Source organism: Oncorhynchus mykiss, chromosome 4 (assembly GCF_057628025.1).
Source record: "Oncorhynchus mykiss isolate SJ-2025 chromosome 4, ASM5762802v1, whole genome shotgun sequence".
Lineage (NCBI taxonomy): Eukaryota > Metazoa > Chordata > Actinopteri > Salmoniformes > Salmonidae > Oncorhynchus > Oncorhynchus mykiss.
Window position 1 is genome coordinate 4,605,832 of NC_143025.1, and position 11,713 is coordinate 4,617,544.

At 42.0% G+C, this 11,713-nt stretch overlaps 1 protein-coding gene across 2 annotated transcripts; it reads right to left on the minus strand.

Moving 5' to 3' along the window:
- Positions 1 to 216: 216 nt before the first annotated feature.
- LOC118947086 (E3 ubiquitin-protein ligase TRIM16-like) lies at positions 217 to 11,394 on the minus strand. 2 transcript variants are annotated; one of them, XM_090230876.1, is made up of 6 exons: positions 10,717 to 11,391; positions 10,187 to 10,282; positions 7,689 to 7,922; positions 1,855 to 2,014; positions 1,670 to 1,729; positions 217 to 1,438 (listed from the first exon to the last, which is right to left on the minus strand). In XM_090230876.1, the coding sequence occupies exons 1-6, from the start codon at positions 11,311 to 11,313 to the stop codon at positions 873 to 875; spliced, it is 1,713 nt and encodes a 570-aa protein (XP_090087002.1). In that variant the 5' UTR covers positions 11,314 to 11,391; the 3' UTR covers positions 217 to 872. The 2 variants fall into 2 exon arrangements, with proteins under 2 accessions (XP_090087002.1, XP_090087004.1); XM_090230878.1 differs by lacking the exons at positions 1,670 to 1,729; positions 1,855 to 2,014 and having other exon boundaries at positions 217 to 719; positions 1,368 to 1,438; positions 10,717 to 11,394.
- Positions 11,395 to 11,713: the final 319 nt, after the last annotated feature.

The window sequence follows — 11,713 nt, forward strand, 5'->3', positions numbered from 1 at the left end:
GAATAGGGAACCATTTGGAACAGAGACAGTAATTCCCCTGAACATCTTCCTCTTCCTCATCTGGTTTCTTGAACAGCCCTTCACTCCTCCCCTCTTCCTCCCCTCCTCCCTTTTCATTCTATTCTATCAGCCACACCACTAGCTCACCTCCACACAATACATTTACAAGTTAAAGACACACCTTGGAATAAATAACAAAGGAAAACTATTACTAGATGAAGTTGAGTGTTTTTTATTATTTCCCATCACCATAAATCATATTTAATCACTGAACAGTAGCAGACCCAACTTCATCTGTTCCTGACTCTGGATAGTGGATTAAAAAGACCATCAATCTCCAATGATATTAAAGTACTATTCTGAACATTACTGATATACTGAGTGGCAAGTCAAGATATCTGCTGGTTTTGTTTGGTCAACAGCACCACCTGCTGGACAGGTTTAATGTTGCTGGACTGAGCAGTATGGGAGGATGAAAGATGACACATTTAGGGCCGGTTTCCTGGACATCTACATTGAACATACTGTTTAGTCCAGGACTAGGATTCATCTGTGTCTGGTAAACCAGACCATATAGTTTAGTAGAAAGTAAGTGATACCAGCTTGCAGTGGGCTGACTAGTCCTGAATTGTCCTTTAGTTCCTGGACCATTTTCCATGCAGCTCCAGGTGACAGAGAACACATCAATTAGGACCGAGCCAACAAGCTGATCAATGATACTGAGGAGAATTACATAGAGACAGAGAACCAACTGAGAAAACATATCAATGGTTCTGAATGACAACCAATATACATCAACACCAGACATCATGATTCATGGAAATGTACAAGATTAAAACATTGTATTGAATTTGAATTAATAACAAATCAGTTTACAATTTAACCAGCTCAGCAGTACCATGATAATCATAGAGCCAAAACCCAGGATAGAGGGGCTGAGTGAATGTGGTCTGGACTCTGTGGAGGAGGGTCATTGTGTCAGAGACACTGTAGAAGGACAGAGTACCTGCCTTGTGATCCAGGTACACTCCTACTCTGGAGGACTGAGGGCCTGATACTTTAGTCACAACATTATTGTGTCTGAAACAATAATCACCTCTATAGTAATATAAACTCCAGGACTTGTTATTGAATCCAAATCCACCATCATTACCTCTCTCTGTTCTGCTGATGTCTTTATATGAGACTGCTGTAATAACATCACCAGTCCTCTCCACCTCCCAGTAACAGCGTCCAGACAGACCCTCTCTACACAGAACCTGACACCAGTTGGTGAATCTGTCTGGATGGTCAGGATATGGTTGGACTTGGCCTGTATAGGTCACCTTTCTTTTCCCTTTAGACAGAGAGAGGAGTGTGTAGGTCACCTTTCTGTTCCCTTCAGACAGAGAGAGGCGTGTGTCTGCTGTGTTTGGGTCCAGTGTGAGCTGACAGGAATCTGGGAGAAGAGCAGAGACCAATGAGGGGAGTCAGAACAATAAGTTAAGTCAGATACTGGATCTACCCTGTCTTTGATTAGAGCACAGCAGAGATCAAATCAGAGAAATATGAGGAGTCAGATAGATACCCAGTCTTTGATTAGATCTACTATTGCTATATATTTCTAGAGGGATTGTTAGGAGTGTCAGTAAAAAGAGACTGTTAGTTACTTCACAATAAGGAGACTCACATTGTAACAACTGTTCTCTGGTCTTGGGCTCTGGAGGCAGTACAACATCCACTATATTCACTACAGACACACAAACACATTGACAGAGAGAGGGAATGTTATCATCAGACCATATTCCACATGTATATGACTAGTAGGGAACTTTCAATGGTCTAAAGTTGATGTTCTTATTGTTTTCAACACACCTGTAGTGGGGATCTTGGTCCATTCTCCTTTAAGGAAGTCTTCTAGTTTCTCTCTCAGTTCAGACACAGTCTTACTCACATCTCCAAAGTACTGAAGAGGACGGACAACGATGCTTGGTAAGTCTGAAGATACACTGATACTGGAGAGAGACTGATAACTCTGGAGAGAGAGCGAGAGAGAGACTGATAACTCTGGAGAGAGAGAGAGAGAGACACAGAGACTGATAACTCTGGAGAGAGAGAGAGAGAGAGACTGATACCTCTGGAGAGAGAGAGAGAGGGAGACTGATAACTCTGGAGAGAGAGAGAGAGAGAGAGACTGATACCTCTGGAGAGAGAGAGAGAGACTGATACCTCTGGAGAGAGAGAGAGAGAGAGAGAGACTGATACCTCTGGAGAGAGAGAGAGAGATAGACTGATAACTCTGGAGAGAGAGAGAGAGAGAGAGAGACTGATACCTCTGGAGAGAGAGAGAGACTGATACCTCTGGCGAGAGAGAGAGACTGATACCTCTGGAGAGAGAGAGAGAGAGAGACTGATACCTCTGGAGAGAGAGAGAGAGAGAGAGATAGAGAGGGAGAGACAGAGAGAGAGACAGAGAGAGAGAGAGAGACCGACAGAGAGAGGGAGAGAAAGGGACGGAGAGAGGTGTATGTATGTGTGTATGTGTGTATGTATGTATGTGTGTATATGTTGTATGTATGGGTGTGTCCATTCTTATTCATTTGTTTACAAATATTCCTAAATGTATTGACACCGGTATTATAATAATTATTATATGTAATGGTGTGTGTGTGTGTGTGTGTATGTATGTATGTGTGTATATGTGTATGTGCATGTATGTGTGTATATATATATATATATATATATATATATATGTATGTGTATGTGTATATATATGTATATATATATGTATGTATGTATGTGTGTGTGTGTGTGTGTGTGTGTGTGTGTATGTATGTATGTATGTATGTATGTGTGTATATGTATGTGTATGTATATATGTATGTGTATGTATATATATATGTATATATATATATATGTATGTGTATGTATATATGTATGTATATGTGTATATATGTATGTATATATATGTATATGTGTATATGTGTATGTATATATATATATATATATAGTATTTTTTTTAATTTTTTTTTGATGTACTTTACTCAAACCAGTGAATATCACTTATTATAAATGAGATCATTAACTATCAGCTCTTGGAATATCCAGGGCCTATACTCTTCACATTTTGGTTATAAAACAACTAATCCAGAATTGATTAAAAACATCAAGGGACAGGACATCATAATCCTACTGGAAACATGGTGTCGTGGAGACATAGATACTCAGTGTCCCTCAGGCTATAGAGAAAGTTTACTACCATCAATCAAACATAAAAATGTTAAACGGGGCCGAGACTCAGGTGGAATCATCATTTGGCATAAGCAGGACTTATGAAGAAGAAGAAGAAGAAATTAACTGGCAATATTCATTCAAAAAAACAGCCCAATAAACTTTACAACATAAACCAATCGTTCAGATGGGCTCCAAACAGTGCAGAGACATTCATTGAAACATTGAACTCAAATGAAATGATGAACTCTATACAGTTTTTCAATAACTCACAGTACCAAAACAATAAAGATGGTGTCAATTCAGCTACCCAAAACATCAACTGCATATTCCAAAAAGCAGCATCGAAAGCAAATTTGAGAAAACCAAAGCAATGCAACATCAGAAGCAAAAATCTAAATGTTTCTGACAAATGGTTTGATAATGAATGTAAAACAATTAGAAAACACCTAAGACAAATGTCAAACAAAAAACATAAGCAGCAAAACAACCCAGAGCTACGATATGAATACTTTGAAACTCTGAAACAGTATAAACAAACACTGAAATGCAAGAAATTGAATTATACCAACAAGACACTTGATGAAATTGAAAACGCAATTGACCAAAATCAGTTCTGGGACATGTGGAACAATTTAAGCACAACAAAGCCACAATAATTAGCCATACAAGATGTAGGAATTTGGAAAACTTACTTTGATAATCTATACAAAAACATCCCACAAAAAGACTTACAACAGAACCAATTAGAAATTAAAGAAAAATTGAACATCCTGGAATCAGTCATTAAAAACAACCAAAATCCATTAGATTACCCAATAACCCAACAAGAACTAAATGAAAAGCTAAAATCTATTAAATCAAAAAAGGCTTGTGGTGTAGACAACATCAGAAATGAAATGCTGAAAAACAGCACACCTGAGTTGCAAAATGCTGTGCTTAGATTGTTCAACATGGTTTTAACTTCTGGCTGCTTCCCTGATGTCTGGAACCAGGGGCTCATCTCCCCTATCCACAAAAGTGGAGACAAATCAGACCCCAATAATTACAGGGGAATTTGCGTCAACAGTAACTTGGGAAAGATTTTCTGTAGCATTTTGAATTCAAGAATTCAAACCTTTCTTCAAGAAAAAAATGTAATAAGTAAATGTCAAATTGGCTTTCTCCCTAACCATCGCACTACTGACCATATATACACCTTACACACACTAATTAATAAACACCATCGCACTACTGACCATATATACACCTTACACACACTAATTAATAAACACGTCCACCAAAAAAAAGAGGGCAAAATCTTTGCTTGCTTTATTGACTTTAAAAAAGCATTTGATTCGATTTGGCACGAAGGGCTATTCTACAAAATTCTACAAAGTGGGCTTGGTGGTAAGGTGTATGACTTAATAAAATGTATGTACACAGAAAACAAGTGTGCAATAAAAATCAAAAACCAAAGAACAGAATTTTTTTCACAATGTCGAGGTGTGAGACAAGGCTGCAATTTGAGTCCAAATCTTTTCAACATTTATATCAATGAATTAGCAGACATGTTGGACCAATCTCCAGCCCCAGGACTCACACTATTTGACACAGAGGTGAAATACCTGCTATATGCTGATGACTTGGTACTTCTATCACCAACCAAAGAAGGTCTTCAACAAAACATTAATATTCTGGAGCAATATTGCCATAATTGGGCCCTGGCAGTAAATTTCCAAAAAACTAAAATCATGATTTTCCAAAAAAAACCCAAATGTCAGAAACACAAATGTAAATTCACCCTGAACAACACCTTAATTGAACACACTAAAAATTACACCTACCTTGGTCTGACCATATCTGCATCGGGAAACTTTAATATGGCAGTGAAGGCACTCAAAGAAAAAGCCCGCAGAGCAATGTATGCAATAAAAATGAAATTATTCAAAATCAACATCCCAATTAGAATTTGGACTAAAATATTTGACAGTGTAATCCTACCAATAGCACTTTACGGAAGTGAGGTTTGGGGGCCACTCAATAAACTGGATTTTAAAATGTGGGACAAACATCCAATTGAAGCCCTACATGCAGAATTCTGTCGGAAAATTCTACAAGTCCAGAGAAATACACCAACTATTGCATGTAGGGCAGAATTGGGCCGTTTTCCAGTAATAATGAAAATACAGAAAAGATCATTAAAATTTTGGCTACATCTAAATTCAAGTCCAAATTCGAGTCTGCGATTTAAAGCACTTCAAGCCCAAGAGCTGAGCCCAGAAACGAGCCCTCTCAGTCAGATGGTGTTGGACCTCACCAACCAAGCTGACACCAGCACTGCTTCAAAAGAAAGAATTCCAATAAACAAAATCATGAACCAATCAAAGGAATCATATTTACAATACTGGAAAAACGAAACAAAATCCCAAAGCCGACTAAATTGCTATCTGACCCTAAACAGAGAATATGAATTGGCTGATTATCTCTACTCTGTCAGAGATACGAAGCAGAGACAGATCCTTACCAAGTACAGGCTAAGTGACCACCGATTGGCAATAGAAACCGGCAGACATAAAAAGACATGGCTACCCAAAGAGGAGCGTGTATGTGGTCACTGCATGACAGGGGAGGTAGAGACAGAGATGCACTTTCTCCTTTACTGTGATAAATATTCCTCACAAAGAGACTCATTATTCACAGAAATGACTACATATATTCCAAATTTTTACAAATTGAACCCAGAGGAAAAACTAAGAATACTCATGGGCGAAGGAGCAATGGCTCCTCTTGCAGCCAAATATGTATTTTCCTGCCATAGCCTGAGGGACACTGAATAATAACATCTGCATAGTAAACAGTAACTTACTTATGATTACTATTATTGTTATTACTATAATTATTAATGTTTACTGTAGACTGTTACCATTTTATTGTTATTATTTTTGTATTTAATTTTGTATTATTATTTACTACCATTTTATATTATTATTTGCTATCATTTATAATTTTGTTACAATGTATATTGTATACATTGTTGCTTTGGCAATATTTACACAATGTTTTTCATGCCAATAAAGCAGCTTGAATTTGAATTTGAATTTGAGTGAGACGGACAGAGAGAGAGTGAGACGGACAGATAGAGGGACGGACACAGAGAGAGAGGGACGGACAGAGAGAGAGAGGGATGGACAGAGAGAGAGAGAGGGACAGAGAGAGAGAGAGAGAGAGAGGGATGGACAGAGAGAGAGAGAGAGAGAGAGAGAGAGGGACGGACAGAGAGAGAGAGAGAAAGAGAGAGAGGGGGACGGACAGAGAGAGAGAGAGAGGGACGGACAGAGAGAGAGAGAGAGGGACGGACAGAGAGAGAGAGAGAGGGACAACAGAGAGAGAGAGGGACGGACAGAGAGAGAGAGGGAAGGACGGACAGAGAGAGAGAGAGGGACGGACAGAGAAGGAGAGAGGGGGAAGGACAGAGAGAGAGAGGGACGACAGAGAGAGAGAGGGACGACAGAGAGAGAGAGGGACGACAGAGAGAGAGAGGGACGACAGAGAGAGAAAGAGGGACGACAGAGAGAGAGAGAGGGACGACAGAGAGAGAGAGAGGGACGACAGCGAGAGAGAGGGACGGACAGAGAGAGAGAGGGACGGACAGAGAGAGAGAGGGACGGACAGAGAGAGAGAGAGGGGTGGACAGAGAGAGAGAGAGGGGTGGACAGAGATAGAGAGAGACAGAGAGACAGAGAGAGAAAGGGACGGACAGAGAGAGAGAGGGACGGACCAAGAGAGAGAGGGACGACAGAGAGAGAGAGGGACGACAGAGAGAGAGAGAGGGATGACAGAGAGAGAGAGGGACGACAGAGAGAGAGAGAGGGACGGACAGAGAGAGAGAGAGGGACGGACAGAGAGAGAGAGGGACGGACAGAGAGAGAGAGAGGGGTGGACAGAGAGAGAGAGAGGGGTGGAGAGAGAGAGAGAGAGGGGTGGACAGAGAGAGAGAGGGGTGGACAGAAAGAGAGAGAGAGACGGACCGAGAGAGAGAGAGGGTCGGACAGAGAGAGGGAGGGATGGACAGAGAGAGAGAGGGATGGACAGAGAGAGAGAGAGGGACGGACAGAGAGAGAGAGAGGGACGGACAGAGAGGAACGGACAGAGAGAGAGGAACGGACAGACAGAGAGAGAGAGGGAGCGACAGGGACGGACAGAGAGAGAGGGACGACAGAGAGAGAGTGACACACAGAGAGAGAGAGGGACGGACACAGAGAGAGAGGAACGGACAGACAGAGAGAGAGAGGGAGTGACAGGGACGGACAGAGAGAGAGGGACGACAGAGAGAGAGTGACACACAGAGAGGGAGAGGGACGGACAGAGAGAGGGAGAGACCGACAGAGAGAGGGACAGACAGGGAAAGAGAGAGAGACAGGACAACATAATGATTGAGATTAATAGTTTCACATTAAGTTAATTTCATATCACATGTAACAAGACAGTTTAGTTACCTGGAGGAAATGGATGTGATCCTCTGTGTGTGAGAGCTGCTCCAGCTCAGTACTTCTCTTCCTCAGCTCAGCTATCTCCTGCTTCAGTTGCTCCAGGAGTCCTTCAGCTTGACTCACTTGAGCCTTCTCTTGGGCTCTGATCAGCTCCTTCACCTCAGATCTCCTTCTCTCAATGGAGCGGATCAGCTCAGTAAAGATCTGATCACTGTCCTCCACTGCTGACTGTGCAGAGAGCTGGAGAGAGAGAGAGACAGAGAAAGAGAGAGAGAGAGAAAGAGAGAGAAATACAGAGTGAGACAGTAGGTTCAGTAGCCTCTCTGCACCTCATTGAGTCAGACCTCTGCCACCCTGCTCTCCAGGTCCACCAGGCCTTGTCCTCCCTCCAGACAGACAGGTACAGAACACCTCTTGGTCCTGCTCTACTCTCCTCCCTCCTGGACAGACAGGTACAGAACACCTCTTGGTCCTGCTCTACTCTCCTCCCTCCTGGACAGACAGGTACAGAACACCTCTTGGTCCTGCTCTACTCTCCTCCCTCCTGGACAGACAGGTACAGAACACCTCTTGGTCCTGCTCTACTCTCCTCCCTCCTGGACAGACAGGTAGAGAACTCCTCTTGGTCCTGCTCTACTCTCCTCCCTCCTGGACAGACAGGTACAGAACACCTCTTGGTCCTGCTCTACTCTTCTCCCTCCTGGACAGACAGGTACAGAACACCTCTTGGTCCTGCTCTTCTCTCCTCCCTCCTGGACAGACAGGTACAGAACACCTCTTGGTCCTGCTCTACTCTCCTCCCTATATATATATATCATCAAAAACACCTGTTGTATTCAGCATTTCACTGTCAGGTAAAAACACATTGTATTCATGTGACTAATACAATTTGATTTGATTTAGTCCTATTAGACTAATAACCCTCAAATCTTTTTTTAGGGAGGCGTCTGCTATATCTGCTCCTGCACCATGACAACTAACCCTACACTCATTAAAAACCCACTACCCCATTCCACTACTTTGACCCTATCTGCTCCATCACCATGACAACTAACCCTACACTCATTAAAAACCCACTACCCCATTCCACTACTTTGACCCTATCTGCTCCATCACCATGCCAACTAACCTACACTCATTAAAAACCCACTACCCCATTCCACTACTTTGACCCTATCTGCTCCATCACCATGCCAACTAACCTACACTCATTAAAAACCCACTACCCCATGTCATGGGATAATCAGAATTTGTTGGTAACATATGTAAGATGTTTTATATTTATCAAATGTGTGTAAGTTAATTCTCATCAGAATGGTATTTTTGTATAATACTGTGGCCAGGTTGCAGTTATCTGTTCTATGTCAAAACTAAGTTGCATGGGCCGGAGAGAGGGGAGAGGTCAAAGTATCATCGTGTGTAAACATGTCTTTTGCTCCACTGTGTGTGTGCCAGTTCACTCCCTAGTTTTCCCATCGGAGATGGCAGTGTCTGGAATCATTCTCCTCTCCGTGAGCTTGTCCAGGATTGGTTGTATTTAGAGTTGGTTGCATCTAAATGACAATTTGATATATGCAGGGTTGGTTTATGGTTCTGGGGTTTGAGTAAGGAGACAAAGCTGAACGATTTATTATGTCTATGCTGTCTTATCCTGTGTGTCTTTACTATAAAGGACCTCATTTACAATGTGGAAGGGGCTCTCAGAGAATTCATGGTTAGACACTGAATCAATCTGAGAGTCACAGGGTTGTGATAGAGCTCATATAATTAAAGATGGACTTTGATAACTAACTCTGACTTGTGTGTGTGGTTTGCTCCCATGATTTGGTAAATAGAAGAAATTTCCACGACACCCATTCCACTACTTTGACCCTATCTGCTCCATCACCATGACAACGACCTGGGAGGACTGGACACCACCACTCAACACACCCTGGAACTCTTCTGAAGTCAAATCTCATATGACCAAATACTTCTCTGGTTCTGAACTCTTCTCCACACCTTCTACCTCACTGAACTCTCCCTCATTCATTTCCATTTCACCTCCAGGACTCAGTCTGGGGCACGACTCACTCTGTTTGCACTTGAATTATAATATTTGAAATCTCTATTAATTTGTAACTTTTGTGTGTGTAATGTTTACTGTTAATTTCTGATTGTTTATTTCACTTTTGTTTATTGTCTATTTCACTTGCTTTGGCAATGTAAACATATATTTCCATGCCAATAAAGCCCTATGAATTTACTTCAATTGAGAGAGAGACAGTTCCATTTTAACGTCTAGGGGACATGAGTCGTCATGGTTACTCATGGTTATGTGATGAGGCAGCCCAGTCGGTTACATGAACCAGTCTATTCTCTGAAAGGGGTCCAGACAGCCTGTTCCCAACAGTGGGGTCAGTGGGATTAAATAGGGGCCCCTCTCTCTCTCTCTCTCTCTCTCTCTCTCTCTGACTGGAGGAGAGAAGTGAAATGGTGTGTCTCCTCTGGTCAACAATACTCACCTTGAAAGACTCCACAGCCTGTTGGAGCTCCTTCAGCTCCTTCTCTCTCTCCTGGAATCTCTGCTGGACCTTCTGCTGACTCATCCCCAGCTGCCTCTGTGGAGAATCACTCTTCAATGAGCTATCAAGCTTTATTAGTCCAGTAGATCAATAGTATAGTAATGTGACATAGGACCCATAGAGAGGAAGGTCTACAATCCTGAGGAAGTCTGTTTACAATATTATATTATGTTGCTATGTGAATGATTATAGTTTTTATGGTAGGCCTACATGTATCAAGGGGTTGAGACTGAACTTTGGACTCATAAAAGGCCATTCAGAATGATAATAGTGTTTGACTTTAGAACATGGAGATACATTTGGAGAATCTGGGTTAACATATCTATATACTCAAGGTTTGTGTTCATATTTGTGGATCCATTTTATATTGTATATAATATAATGATCTCATATTCAAACAGATTTAGTTCCTACTGTATCTTTAATTCTTTGTTTATCAGACAGTCACCAACAAGTTGTTCTGGTCTTACCTGTTTCTCAGTCCTCTCTGCTGCAGCTGACACTGTATCATGGCCTTTATGTTCATCCATCACACACTGATAACAGATACACTGCTGATCGGTACGACAGTAAACCTCCAGCAGTTTGTCATGATGAGAGCAGATCTTCTCCTGTAGTTGTGCCGTGGCTTTGACCAGCTTGTGCTTCTTCAAAGCAGGAGATTCATAGTGAGATTGGAGGTGAGTATCACAGTAAGAGGCCAGACACACCAGACAGGACATGAGGGCTTTCTGCTTTCTGGTCCCAGTGCAGAAATCACACGCCACATCTCCAGGTCCAGCATAGCACAGAGCAGGAGGGGGAGCAGCCTGGAGTCCTGTCTTCCTCAGTTTCTCCACCAGCTCAGCCAACATGTTATTTTTCCTCAGATTAGGCCTTGGAGTGAAGGTCTCTCTGCACTGAGGACAGCTATAGACCCCTTTCAGAACATCCTGATCCCAGCAGCCCTCAATACAGCTCCTACAGTAACTGTGTCCACAGATAGTAGTGACCGGCTCCTTCAGTAGATCCAGACAGACAGAACAACAGAACTGGTCCTGGTCCAGCAGAACTCCCTGCTGAGCCATTTGGACGGTTGTTCACTCTCACACAGACAGACGACAGAGAGACTCAGATCAGTTTAGTTTCCTCAGAAGAGAGTTTGTGGGAAGGGGAGGGACTTCCTGGTTCTGCCAGAGGGCTGGGGTTAGAAGGAGGGAGGGGTTAGAGGAATGGAGGAAGAGAGAGAGGAACTGCATGCAACAGCAAGAGGGAGACAAATAGTTTTGTTCCAAGGTTAGAGCCCTTAACATGGAAAAAATGACATAATGAATCTTAAAATGTGAGTTGTTAGAATATATGAAGTGTAACAGTTTCTATGAAGTACGTATGTATCATTATTTTAATTACCTTTATAATGCCTTATAATACACCTATGTGTTGTAATTAATCAATAAGGCCTGATTAGGTGTGGTATATAGTTAATAT

What these genes read in the sequence shown, in the direction of transcription:
- LOC118947086 (XM_090230876.1), bottom strand. Translation starts at nt 11,313, where the DNA reads ATGGCTCAGCAGGGAGTTCTGCTGGACCAGGACCAGTTCTGTTGTTCT. An exon ending in CAGAGAGGACTGAGAAACAG is followed by an intron (nt 10,283 to 10,716) that starts GTAAGACCAGAA and finishes GATTCTCCACAG; the next exon opens with AGGCAGCTGGGGATGAGTCA. An exon ending in AGGCTGTGGAGTCTTTCAAG is followed by an intron (nt 7,923 to 10,186) that starts GTGAGTATTGTT and finishes CTCTCTCTCCAG; the next exon opens with CTCTCTGCACAGTCAGCAGT.